General features: G+C 41.5%; 1 protein-coding gene across 2 annotated transcripts in view; it reads left to right on the plus strand.

The window, feature by feature from the left end:
• The window catches only part of MED14 (mediator complex subunit 14), a 38,254-nt gene extending 28,972 nt beyond the window's left edge, over positions 1–9,282 (plus strand). The window contains exons 24-31 of one of the 2 annotated variants that reach the window (XM_072848122.1): positions 284–415; positions 1,470–1,652; positions 2,334–2,569; positions 3,248–3,427; positions 3,629–3,736; positions 4,183–4,308; positions 4,925–5,114; positions 8,667–9,281. In XM_072848122.1, coding sequence (XP_072704223.1) covers positions 284–415; positions 1,470–1,652; positions 2,334–2,569; positions 3,248–3,427; positions 3,629–3,736; positions 4,183–4,308; positions 4,925–5,114; positions 8,667–8,740 — 1,229 coding nt within the window. In that variant the 3' untranslated portion in view covers positions 8,741–9,281. Of the gene's footprint in view, positions 1–283; positions 416–1,469; positions 1,653–2,333; positions 2,570–3,247; positions 3,428–3,628; positions 3,737–4,182; positions 4,309–4,924; positions 5,115–8,666 lie in introns of both variants that reach the window. The other variant, XM_072848129.1, reaches the window with a different exon arrangement.
• The last annotated feature ends 4,608 nt before the right edge of the window (positions 9,283–13,890 follow it).

Below are 13,890 nucleotides of genomic sequence, written 5' to 3' on the forward strand. Positions count from 1 at the left end.
AGCGCAACAGCTGAAAATATTTAAATTTGGGGAAGGGCTGGGCAGGGGGGAAATGCCATTCTTCAAGCCAAGTATCTTGGAAAGTTTCTTTTGTGTGGTGAATCAATCTGGAAAATATAACACTCATGCGTGTACAAAATACAGCCTTTGAGTGCAAAAACAAATCCTCATGAATCTTGTTTGCTGTCTCCCTAAAAAGGAGATAGCTGTAGCAGTTGATAGAAAAAATTGTAACAGAAAAATGGGAAATTTGTATGTTGAGTGACGTGATGTCTTTGATTAGGAAATTTGCATGCTGCAAGCTCACCTAGCGGAGCTTTAAGAGCACCATCACCAGCATCCTTTGGTCCAACTCCTTCACCTTCCTCTCTTGGAATCACAATGGGACAAACAGCTAACTTTGCCAGCCCACATGGTGAGTTCTTTACTGGCAGGTGTATGTATAGTGACAGGGAGAGCACACCTGCTTCTTGAAATTGTCTTCTGGAGCAGACTTAAAGTTAATTCAGAAAAATTTGTTTTGTAATTGGCTTAAGTAGCTGTTTTCATACATATGGTGTAACTTCTAACAGTAATCAACAGTAGCTGCATGGCACGTTGAGGTGTTCCTAATACTTTAAAAACTGACTATCAGTCACTCTTTCCTGCTTACTAATGTGGGGAAATTCCGTGTGGTCTTGGGGCAGAACAATGGCTGCAGCTTTTAATGAGCGTTGTCTCTTGTTAGATTAGTTAATGTGTTTTCACTGCTTACGTTTCCTGGAAAAATAACTGCAACAGGTTAGAAATTCAAATACTTGCAATTTGAAAATGTTGTCAGAGTCTTGCTGGTTTGACATACATATATGCGAGCAACATGCTTTTTGGTTGTTTCCTTTACTAAGTTTTTTTGGAAAGCTGCCAAAACAATTGTTTGTTGTAATCACAGTGCATTGGAAACCATTCTATAGATCACAATAAATGAACAGTTCAGATCATAATTTTAGCATGCCAATTTAACTGTCAAGATGAACAAAGTGAGATAGATCTACAACAGACTGTTTAAGAAGCTTGTTCTGACCAGTCTTTATAGCGGCGTACAAAACCAGAGATACTTTTGCAGAGATAACTGCAAGATGCTGAATAGATAAGGAACAGTCTAGCTGACACTTTCATTTGCTAAGGAGCAGTAGAAGTCCAAGTCTATAGGCAAGAGGTCTTTTTAGTTTACACCCCGTTACGTGCTGAACATGCCGATTTGCCTTAAAGTTGAATTTTATTTTACTTTTTAAAAAATACAACCAGAAAACCCTTGAATCTCTATCTTGATTCCTCCCCCCATTATGTTTTTTATATGGTTGTAAAATATAGTCTTAAAGCTTGCAGACACTTTCATGCTTTACAGATTTTGGTAAGCCCTTTTTTAGATTTCTAGATTAGAAAACCTTGTACTTTAAAAAAAAATAATAATGGTCTTGTAACATCTGTAGGTACCATAGACCCAAGCTCACCATACACCATGATGTCACCCAGTCAGCGTGCAGGGAACTGGCCAGGATCTCCCCAGGTCTCTGGTCCATCACCAGCAGCACGAATGCCTGGAATGTCACCAGCCAACCCTTCCCTTCATTCACCTGTCCCAGATGCCTCTCATTCCCCACGAGCTGGAACAAGTAGGTTTCTTTATCAGTGTTATGACTGTGAAACACTCATGTTTAACATTTCTAGTTCTGTTCTTTTTGGTAGCTCTTTGTGTGTCAGCCTAACAGTCCTTACTGCCCTTGTGCAGTAAAATATCTAAGGAAATGAAGCCTTTATTCTGTCCTTGTTCAAGTCTTCTGTAACGAATTGGAAAATGAGTTAAATCATACAGCATAAACTTCAGCAGGATTGATACCTCTTGTTGCACTGCAGAAATTAGTCTTAAACTATTGAGCTTCGTGACTGAGAGAAAATTCTTTGAAATGAAAGCAATGCTAGGCATATTTGCCTACCCAAATACTAACTTTTCACATCATAGAGTTGTAATGCTGCTCTTGCACAACTGATTTAGCCATCTTCACATCTCATTGAGTTTGTTGTACAAACCTGCTATCGGCTGGCATGCTGCAGGAAAAGGGAATAAGATTTTAATGTTACTGAGACTCTTTGCATGTGTGGAGCATTGAAACTCTAATTCTTTGACTTTGTCTATCTGTTGCCTATCACTAGGCAGCCAAGATCTTAAATAAGAAGGATTAAGCTTTGGCCCAGAGAACTCATTGTTTGTATAGTGACAACAAATAAAGTAAACATGTATCTTATGTTTTAGCTTAAATCCTTCCTTACCGCAAGTACTTTTTCCATATCGATAGGTTCCCAAGCAATGCCGACGAGCATGCCTCCACCTCGTAAACTACCTCAGCGTTCTTGGGCTGCATCTATACCTACAATCCTCACCCACAGTGCCTTGAATATTCTGCTGTTGCCCTCTCCTACCCCTGGGCTTGTGCCGGGACTAGCTGGCAGCTATCTTTGCTCCCCTCTTGAGCGATTCCTTGGATCAGTTATTATGAGGAGGCATCTTCAGAGGATCATACAACAGGAAACGGTATGGTTTAGGTTGTTTTAACATTGACCTGCGAGTATGACTTCACAACTGTTCTTTTTCATGCTTCTATACTCCATGTCTTTCAAATCAGGCACAAACTGAAATGCTTCAAATATAATAAGTCTTTGCTGGTGGACTTGTGCTATACTTCTGAATCTTGCTGTCTAAAGTGTCAAATTTAGAAGAAGCATTTAGTTCTGCTTCTTTTCCACACAAATTAGAAGTGGAAAGCCTGTTTGGTCAGGTGAAATTTGGTAACTGACATGATAGCATGACTATGACCAGATTTTCAGATGCCATGGCTTCTGTGAGTTTAGCATGTCCGTTGGGGGTTAACTAGAACAGCCACAGAGTTACTGTGGATGCCACTACTTGGCGGGAGTGCCCAATAAATTAGTTACTAGTTGACAATAATTGAACTGCTCAGTCATGAATGTTGCTTTAGGGTTTGGGACAGACAACGTATGCCTCTTCGCTTCTTTGGCATTGATTCAGTGACAAAGAAGCCAAATCTTGCATAAGCTTCATTCTCAAGGCAATTTTACCTGTATACAAATACCACACGTTTCTTCCTGGAAAGAGGGCAGATTGATCACTACAGTCTTGGGAGTGAATACGTGTGTGTGTTCGTGCTATTTAACGAATGACTGATTGAACGTGATACTTCTTTTTATGCAGCTACAGTTAATAAACTCCAATGAACCAGGTGTAATTATGTTTAAGACGGAGGCACTGAAGTGCAGGGTTGCTCTCAATCCCAAAACCAACCAGACCTTGCAACTGAAAGTAACACCTGAAAATACAGGACAGTGGAAATCAGAGGAGTTACAAGTTTTGGAGAAGTTCTTTGAAACAAGGGTACGTACTCAAATTATTAATGTTTAAATTTTTGTGCATTGCTTTTAATCTCTGGTGGTGTTTTGAGTGGTACTGCTGACTTTCATTGGCATGTGTAAGGGCTGCAAAATATAAAATCAACAGCTGTGCATGCTGGTTACCATATTAAATGATACAGGTATTATCTAAATAGGTAGTACTCTAAATAGTGTCTTTCTTTAGGTTGCAGGACCACCTTTTAAAGCAAACACCCTAATAGCCTTCACAAAATTACTAGGGGCTCCAACGCATATCCTCAGGGACTGCGTACACATCATGAAACTTGAGCTGGTAAGTTAACTGCTCTCTTTAGTTCACTCAACTTTGGTTATTATATCTTAAAAAAAGGTGCTGTATCTTTATCTATAAATGCATAAATTAGTCTAAATGTATATATATATGTTATTTAGTGTTAATAAAGAAGTTCTCATTTTACTACTAGCTCTCCTGGAAACTCCGAAAATGTCTCCTTTAAACTGATGATTTTGAGAAGCTGCAGGCACGTTACTGCACAACAGGCACATGCATAGGCTGGCTGGAATCTTTCTGATTGTATTCTTGTTTACCCTATCCTCAATTCCTTCAGAGTTATTCTGACTTATGCTAAACCTGGCAACATCTGCAAGTTTAGCTAGAGAGGCACATTCTACTTTCTAGCGCTTCCCTAGTTCACAGCCATGTATGTCACTGACATGAGACCTTTGCTGTTCTTTCTCTGTGCTGCTCTTTCTAAACAGTTTCCTGATCAGGCAAGTCAGCTGAAATGGAATGTGCAGTTTTGTTTAACAATTCCTCCCAGTGCACCGCCAATTGCGCCTCCAGGAACACCTGCTGTTGTGCTGAAATCCAAAATGTTGTTTTTTGTAAGTAGAGCTATCTGTTTTAAAATTGTGGGCTGCATGTCTTTGAAATCATCACGGGTTAGCAGCAAAACATAAGCATGCTGTATCTGACAACTGTAATAGCTAAAAATGTTCTGCTGTTCGGAAGCCTAGATTTGCGTGCATCTCTTTTGTAATGAGTTCAGTTAGTAATCCTGTTCTCCCTCCTATAAAAGCACAGCAACTCTTCAGGTTTTATGTTCTTGGAGAGATGTTGACAATATATAAAGTTCAGTTCCCTCTGGGCTGTGGGTATCTTCGAATGCTCAACTTCTGGTTGTTTTGTTCTTCTTTGAGGCACTAACCACCTAGATTCAGTGATATACACTTTAGTGGTGCTGGGAAAGGATAGCAGGAATGAGATGTTTAGAACAAATCTATATTAGCGTGGTCTCTGAGGCAATGCTCACTGTAGGGTGCTTTTGAGAAGAAAATAGTCTACACCTGATTGACAACTTCTCTGTTACAGAATTGATGTCCGAAAACTGAGGGGGTGGAAGTGCATGCTGTCTGTAGGCCTAGAGTGTTTAACTGTATCAGAAGTTGCGCTGAAGTATGTGGTCATTCAATGTAACGCACTTCTTGTTTTTTCCTGCAGCTCCAGCTAACACAGAAAACAACAGTCCCACAGGAAGCTGTTAGTATTATTGTCCCAATTATTTATGATATGGCTTCGGGTACAACGCAACAGGCTGACATTCCCAGGCAGCAGAACTCTTCTGTTGCTGCTCCAATGATGGTTAGCAATATTCTAAAGAGGTTTGCTGAACTGAATTCACCACGAACAGGTACTGTACATGTCCAGTAGATATATTCTCTTCACCCAGACATCTGTGACAAATCTCCAATGTAAAACTAAACCTCTCTTTAAGTCTGAATTCTTCTTGGTTTCTATCATACTTCTTTAGTGATTACAAACTCCTGATGTGACAGGCAATACATAACTTAATAGCAAGTACTGGCAACACAGCAGAAGGTTACACTGATGATTCAGGCTGGATTTTGCTGTTCTGCCCAAGTGATAGAATGCACCTCTTGTTGGCCCAATTCTTGCTGCACAGTAGGAGTCATACTTTTTAACAAATGGGCCCAGAATGAGTCACAAGGAATATGCTATGGTCAAGTATCAGTTTACATGGTTAATTATGAAGTTATTGACCTTAACAATAGAATATAAAGGGATGTTAAAATAGTTATCAGAACTTGTCCACGTGCTGTGAATGATTAAAAAGTAATTGGAGTGATTGTATACTCCTTTGTCAGTTGTGTACACTAACAGAGGCGCATACAGTTCTGCCCACCAAATGTGCTGTGAAGTGTTTGAGCTAAATAAGTTGTTCTGAATGTTCATTGGCCTGTAGGTAGTGCACTGTGAGCAACATTGTGCTTTGCTTTCCCTCTTGTCATGCCTTTTTTTTTTTTTTTTAAATATCTGAAACACTGAACAACAGTAGCAGGTTCTTTGGGCAGCATGTTGTCTGTAAGCAGTCATTTGGGGTCCTAATACACAGATGGCTCATAAGAACAATAACTTTCAGTTCTGCTGTAGTTACATGCTGAAGAACAAAGCCTTTTTCCAATAACCCAGTGAATAGGTTGAAGTTGTGAATCCAGCGGTTGAATTCTACTTCTATTCTGTATAATTATTCATCTCGTTGTTATGCGGTAATTTTAAATATGCTTGATGGTTTATTTCGATTGCTAGAATATGAGCAATGTTTATCTTAAATTGGTGTGGATATGCATACATTTCTGAAAACTGTGATGAGATTTAAATTAACATGCATTTTTTGTTTAACATATATTAATAGTGTAGGTAAATAGGAGAGAGAATAGCCTTGAGGGCGTGTGGGGTTACCTGTAAGAGTTCTGTATGTGGTACAGAACTGTTGTTTGTATAGCACTTTTATTTCAAGATACGTTGACTAAACTTCAGGTGTTTCTTTTGGAAGGTGCTTCCCCACTGAGTTCCCCTAGTGTGGGGAAGGGTAGATACTTGTTTTGCTGTTTGTTATTGCACTAAGCTGTGTTTTAAGGTAAACCCTCCACAAAACACCGCAGCATAGGGAGTAATTGTCAAAGCTGCTCTTGAGTATCCCAGGTGAGATGTCTTCTGATGATCAGTAGATAGATAGGATAGACAATTTTTGTTTGTCACACAAGTTTTGAAGTAGTTTGGGAATGGGGTACAGGGAGCAGAGTACAGACAGGGAAAAAATGCGTATAAAAAGAGCTTGTGGCCCCAAGCAGGACCTTATCCAGGCAAAGAAGAATGTAAGTAGCTGAGCAGAGGACATTTCTAGTAGTCTTTCCTCTGACTTCTAAAAGAAAGAATGAGTCTGCCTGGATTTATTTATTTATTTATTTATTTAATTCCACCATCACCACCCAGCCAAAGTAGGATCTTCCCTGAGGACACTTGAAATGCAATTTCCTGTGTTCTTACTGTCAAAAGTTACATTATTATATCTGATAAAAGAGAACAAGATACCTTCTTTTCTTTGCCATTGAAAGGTGATAGGAGAGCCAACAGATGAAAGTAGATAGTTGGGAGACTTCTTTTACAACAGCAGTACATGGGAGATCCCAGATGCATATCCTTTCTCTTCTGATGCTATTGTGCTGTACCCAGGATTTTCCTACCTGTGTTAGCTCTTCTGCTGCACTAACTGCAATTTGCTTGGTTAAGGGACTTTTTCACTGTTTCAGTCAGAAAGGACCAGGGTTTCCCATCATGCACGTGTGATATTACTGGCACTTTCATTGTAACCCGTAATCAGTGTTGCCTCATTTTGGCTGTATCTTTTTTACCTTTCTCTCTTTGTGAGAAAGTATTTTGTATTCAGCGTAATTTTCCTCTTAATAAAATGGTAGTGCCTGAAAAGTAAGTTCTTTTGGAAGAGTTTTCTTTTCAGATCTGTGGGCAAACACATTCTGCTGTGTTTAACAGTAAAATGTTGAGTCATTGTGAGTACGCTGTCTTTCTGAGATCACTTTACCTATGCCTCCATGGGAAAAAATATTTTATTTGGGAGAAGTAATTATATGAACTGAGATGGAACCAATGCCCTGGAATAATAGGGTTAAACTTGAGCTGTAAGCCTACAACCTGCATTATGTAGTGGACATCAATCTGGTAAGGAAATGAAAGTCCCTACAGATGCTGGAGGTGACCCTTAGGGAGGAGCTCAAGGGACTCATGTGATATTTCTTAAAGCACTTCACGACTAAGGATTTTTCAGTGTCTGATTTTCAGTAATGCAGTGGATGGTATTTAGCCCAGATTTGTAGCTTTGATATGATAATGGCTTGCCCAAAATAATCTGGGGAATCCCGAGTTTGGCAGTTAGGATTAATGCATCCCATTAGGCTCTGCTCTTACCTCTTTGCTCACACTGTTGCTCCTTCAGCAACAAAATTCAGTGTCTTCTAATTGATGTTTCTTGAAATACGCAGGAAAAATTCAGCCCACAGTGACCAGGGTGTGAGAGTGGCTATTAACTGTATTCTCTTACCAGGAAACAGTAGATGAAAGTCACAGCTGCCTAATACTTCACCTTTTGTTGTTCTAATTAAACCTTTTGATTCTATTGGTTTTAACTTTTTTAAGCTATTCAAGAATGTGTGTGTGTGTTTGTCAAAAAATGCTGGTATTCAAAACTTGAGACAGCTGTGGCTGGTTTTTCTTCTCTGTATTAGATCTCGGCTGTTTGAAACAAAAAGTCCATTTGCTCTGTATTTTATTTTGCAGTTTAGATGTCAAGGGTAGAGCCAGAGCAATTTGGTTTAAAGAAACAGATTTCTGATTTTTGCCCAGTCTTGGAATTAGAAATGTTTCCAAAACTAGGCTGAGGACAGAAAACATCTTCCAGCTGTTTCAGACTTGAGTCTTTCAAAATGTTTAGTTTCTGCTCTTAATCAATACAAACAGAACTTGAAAAAGTTGGGGGGTTTTTTCTGTATAAGATGTAGTGCTTTTAATTAACAGCATACAGAAGAATTCGGATTCCAGTGCCTTGTACGATAAATTCTAGTATAGATCCAATCTGGCATTCCAAAGCAATTAAAATTTAAGAGCTTCTTGCAATTTCATGGCCAACAAGAGCGGTCCTGCTGGGAAAGCCGGAGCTACTTCACTTAAAATCATGACAAATCCTGCCGTCCTTGGAGGTCGCTGGGATTTGCGAGTCCCAGTCACCGCGTATCGTCGACCCTTGCCCGTACGGGGTAGTAGCCGTGCCGGCGTGGTCGGAGCCGGCGTAGCGGGCTGCCTCGCGGGCTTGTTAGGGTGAAGGCCTGTCTGTGGAGCGATGCTAACCTGTCTCTTTTCCCTGTTCCAGGTGAATGCACAATATTTGCAGCCGTTCGTGATTTGATGGTTAATCTTACGCTGCCCCCTGGTGGGCGTCCCTAGACACTTTTAAAAGAAGGCTGAAAGTGAGACAAAACCGCAAAAAAATAAAAAAAAAACCAAACCACAAAAATATCTCTATAGTAAAGCCTTCGGTTAAAAGAGGACGTTTTAATTTTACCTTTTTTTTAAGAGCTGACTATAAATAAACCGGCAAACTTTCAGGGATGCACTTTCATCAAATGAGTATCACCACGACTTTTGTATAGCGCTGTTGTATAGTGTGTTTTAACGGGAGACACTTCAGACTAGGTAATAGATTGAAGTATCAGCTTGCTGGTAATAGATTTAATATTCTGTTTTATACTATAAAGATTATGAAAATGCCAAACTTGTTTGTTTTTCTGTTTTTCTTATGTTTTGGTGTAATAGTCTTTTTTTAAGGCAGGTCTGTCATTTTTGAATACTGTAAAACTGTGACAAACTTTATATTGAAGCTGTATTTTAATATGACTGCTTTGAATCCTTAAACAATTTATTTGGGCTTGTTGTAAACATGTCCCCAAAAAGCAATATTTAATAAACTGGATTAAAAAATCTTAAACTGGATGTTGTATAATCTTAAATTTTATTCCTATCCGCTGCAGCCACTGGCCAGATCTCTTGGATTCACACTTACTTGGCTAGCTCTGTATGTGACCTTGTTTCGCCACACACACATGTGCTGCAAACTTTAAAAAAAAAAAAAACAAACCCAAACCTTATTTATTTATTCTGTGGGTTTGATTTGTTTCAAGTCATAGGAAAACAGTTTGTTCATTTTCCTGGCTGTATAAATAACCAGTAATTACTTAAAACAATGCTTCATTTCTGACAGTCGTAAGGAACTACATCTGTTCTATCCCACAAGCAAAAGTTAGTGGAAGAAAGCACCTTTTTTCATCTGTTTATGGAGTTTGTAGTTATAGGCACCTCTATAATAATACAGTATTGTTTGTCTTATTGTAAAGGCAGGTGAGATAGAAGCTTGAACTGTATACCATGAAATTGGAGAGGCTGATCCAAAAAAGAAACAACCTCACATTTAACTTTTTGAATAGGATGTATGTAGATAACTTTGTCAGTGACAACTGAAGAAGGCTCTTGTAATTGAATAAAATTTCTATCCTTAGGAATTACTCTGTCATTTAACCATTTGTCCTCATGGATCAATATTCTCAAATTTCGATTGAGTTCAAGTTGGTTTCCTGACTTCCTGCAAGAGTAGCTTTCTGCTGCCCTGCCTCACTCCCTTTGCAGAGCTCTGTCAGCTCCCTGCTCAGCTGAAGGATGTTTTAAACTAATTTTAAAAATCTTTTGGTGGATCTATCCTAGCCTGCCTTGCTGGCTTTGAGGCTGCCCATTTCCCCTACAACTGCCACAACGCTTCTTTGCCTATGAATGGATGAGTCTCTTTCAAAGCTCTTGCTATTAGAAATAATCTTTTGGTTGGTGTCCTCTCCAGATTTCAGCCTTGTACTTTTCAGCCAGATTTCAGCCTTGTTCAATCTTTCACCTGTGGGTGTTGGTACTGAATCAGTCAGTACTTTTCTGACCTGTGTGTATCTAAAATCTTTTATGCAATTTCCGCTTCTGAAATGCGAAACTCGTCCGCTGGAGTGAAAAGCCTGGCAATCTTTAAACGTTGTTGCTGCTGCTACTCAGCTGGAAAGATTTTGTATTTCTATCTTTTCACAACTAAACTGATGTTTTAAAACAATTGGGAGGTGATACAAGTATGTCTGAAAAAGGCTGGCTATTATGCTGGCTGCTAGTCTGCATTCAAGGTCTGAGCATTCCCATGCCTAAAAGCAGGTTCCTGATGCACAGAGAAGTATCTGCTGTTCTTTGTGCTAAGGGGCCGGTGAGTGTGCTGGCAGGCAAAGGCCTTCCGAGAGCTTCAGCACTTGGAAGTAAAAGGGAGGGGGAAGGTCTACCCATAGGGCAGAGAAAACAAAATACATAAACTTGTGGCAGATGGTTATAAACTGACATTCCCAACCTGAGATTATGAGAAGATGGAATTTTATTTTGTTATACACACCACTTCTCTTAACATACACCACATTTTATGCCTTTATCCTAAATAATTAAATTCTCAAGGAAAACACTACTAGTAAAAGAAGGCATTTCCCACTGACCAGTGACACTTGTTCCTTTCAAAGAAATGACTGTGTGTATTTACAAGTGCAGTTTTAAGTTTAGTTTTTTCATGTGTTCAGTCTAGTTTTCTGGTAGCCAGATGTTATACCTACCTGCTGCATTGGGACTATTTGTAGATTTTAATTGTTACAGGAAATTCGGTTGTCCATTTATTTCACTAAAAATGCTGCAGTGACTCCACATCCTGTGGTACCCATAGATTGTTTCTGATAAACCTGCCTGTGGGACAAGCCTGAGAGAAATTATACAGAGAAAAATAGCAGTTCTGAACTGATCCGCAGATCTGGCATAGCAACGTTAGCCAGTGTCAAATGGGAACACACAACTTTTTAGCTATCCAAAAAGCCATTCCACATGACAGCACTGGACTTTGTGGCTTTCCAGATGACAAATATTGATCAAGTTGTGTTAAAGGTTTTCTTAATATAGAAAAGAGGGGAGAGGCTTTTTTAAGCCCTGCAAACACTCGGACAAGGAGCTGAATCAAGGTGAGTTTTTTGGGTTTCTTTTTTTCTTGAAACTAAGTTTAAATTGCTTGCTATCCTTACACATTTGAGTGTCCTGCGGGTTGCCTTTGAGACTGCAGATGTTTTAAATGAGTTTACAAAGATTGCAGGAAACAAGTTCTGATAATAAGTAGCTGAGACAAAACAAAGCTCCTTAAAAATAGAAGCTGTTTTTCTTTCAAGAGCTATAGTTTGTCTCTAAGCATGTGCTCGGTTTCATCTATTAGTTGAAGGTTACTCTAGTTAGCAGGCATTTTAAAGCTAAATCTTCCTTATGAAAAATAGCAGATAAACTACTAGGAGAATATTTGGGTCATTTTAATCAGATTTATGATTAAATTGTCAAAGGTGTCACTTCAGAAGTTGTGCTACACTGGTTATTTCAGCTCAAGTGGTTATAATTATTCCCCTGGCCCAAATTTTCCATGTACCATAGAATTTCAAATGTTCTTAAGGTAAGAATGTATTTCAATAAATTAACGTGTAATTGAAATGTATTAACCGTACGTAGCATCTAGACTGTAGTTACGAAGCTGCGACTGCTGTGTAACCCCATAATAGCAATATAATTGAGAGTTTCATGTTTAGATTAAATCACATTGACTTCACGTATTGCGGGGCTTTTCCTAGGATGCTCCACCAGCTGCGGGTGGTTCAGCGGGAATTTTGGGGGAATGTTTTTAAGACTTAACAGGAGCATCGCAAGCCCAGGAAGCAATGCTGTGCTGCCCTTCCCTGCGTGACGCTCTCCCCGTGTACTCCCAGCCCCTCACATTCTTCCAGAGCGGTGATTAACTTCTTTGGGAAATGACCCTGCATAATAGGTTTTACAGGAAACATCCGGCTGCTGCTCTGAAAGATAAGAGATGCTGAGTGAGGAAGGGTTGTACTCCTGTTGGTTGGGGGCTGTGCAGAGCAGCACGGATGCAGAAAGCGACAGCAGCTTAAGCCTGGACAGCTTGAATTCCTGCCCCAAGACATGGAGTTCGGAGGGGCCTCCGGAGGCGGTGGAGGCAGAGGCCCCCAGCGCAGGACCGTCCCCTCGCCCTTTGCTGGAGAGCCACTGCACGCAGCCAGCAGCAGCTGGCGTAAGCGAGTGCCGCAGAGAAAATGGTTTCTGCTATGTGAAATAGGGCTCTCGTAGGGGTGAAAAAGCATGACGTTTAGGCTTGTCATTGACTGGTTTTACTCCCCACCACCACACATGTCTTTAAAAGGCCATTATCAAGGCTGCAAATACCAGAGCAGGGGAGTTTCAGCTGTACCTGAGGCTGTCTTTTGGAGAGCAGAGGCTAAAGGGGGAGTTTGTCAGAAACTACAAAGAAGCGGTGTGCTAATAGGCCGGTCTGAGGTGGGGAAGGGTTTTGCTGACATCTTCTGCCACGCCTGGGGATGCGCCTGCTGCCCTGATGTCTGATCCCTCTTGGGTCGCTTCAGCTAATCAGCTAAAATAAGTGAGGAGTCCTACCCTACCCTTAGGAAACCTGCACCGTGGCCTTGAAGCACTCGCGTCCCTCCATTGCCATAGCCTGGTGCGTATGGGCAGGGAAGCCCACGCCAAGCCCCCAGCTCTCGCCTGCAGCCGCCCACCTGCCTGGTGCTCCTGCTGACAGGGACCCCACAGGCCAGGACCGGCCTTCCAGAAGCCTGGCCTGCCCACGGCCCAGCCTGGCCTGCCCACGGCCCTCCCGGCCCAGCCTGGCCTGCCCACGGCCCTCCTGGCCCTGCCTGCTGCCGCGGGGGCTGCTCCCTCATCGAGCAGCGTGCTCCTTTCTGCATCTATTTTTGAGGCTTCCTCTGTGACTTGATACAGCCTTGAAAGCAGCTGGCAAGCTTGCAAAGCAGCAGGCAAACCATAAGTGCTGCATTTAAAAGAGACAGAGAAAAGTGCGCCCATCCTTTGAAGCTGATTTTGCAGCTGAGGGAGAGAGGGGGCGGCTGGGGGGCTGCAGGCCAGCCTGAGCCCTGCTGTGCTTTCGGCACGGATCTGTGCAATGTTGACCCCGCAAAGCTGGGACAGAGCCAGCCTGGCGCAGGGCTGCGAGCTGCTGGTGGTGTCTCTGGTGCCGCTCTGCACGGCAGCTCCCGCCTTGCTCCTCGGGGTTACATAGAATAGAAGACGATTTTAGCTGGAATGGACCTGCAACAGTCACCTAGTCCAACTGCCTGACCAACTCAGGGCTGACCAAAAGTTAAAGCATGTTGTTAAGGGCATTGCCCAAATGCCTCTTAAACCCTGACAGGCTTGGGGCATCAACCACCTCTCTAGGAAGCCTGTTCCAGTGTTTGACCACCCTCTTGGTAAAGAAATGCTTCCCAATGTCCAGTCTAAACCTCCCCTGGCGCAGCTTTGAACCATTCCCAGGTGTCCTGTCACTGGATCCCAGGGAGAAGAGCTCAGCACCTCCCTCTCCACGTCCCCTCCTCAGGAAGCTGTAGAGAGCCACAAGGTTGCCTCTCAGCCTCCTTTTCTGCAAACTAGACAAGCCCAAGGTCCTCAGCCGC

Source organism: Ciconia boyciana, chromosome 1 (assembly GCF_034638445.1).
Source record: "Ciconia boyciana chromosome 1, ASM3463844v1, whole genome shotgun sequence".
Taxonomy (NCBI): Eukaryota; Metazoa; Chordata; class Aves; order Ciconiiformes; family Ciconiidae; genus Ciconia; species Ciconia boyciana.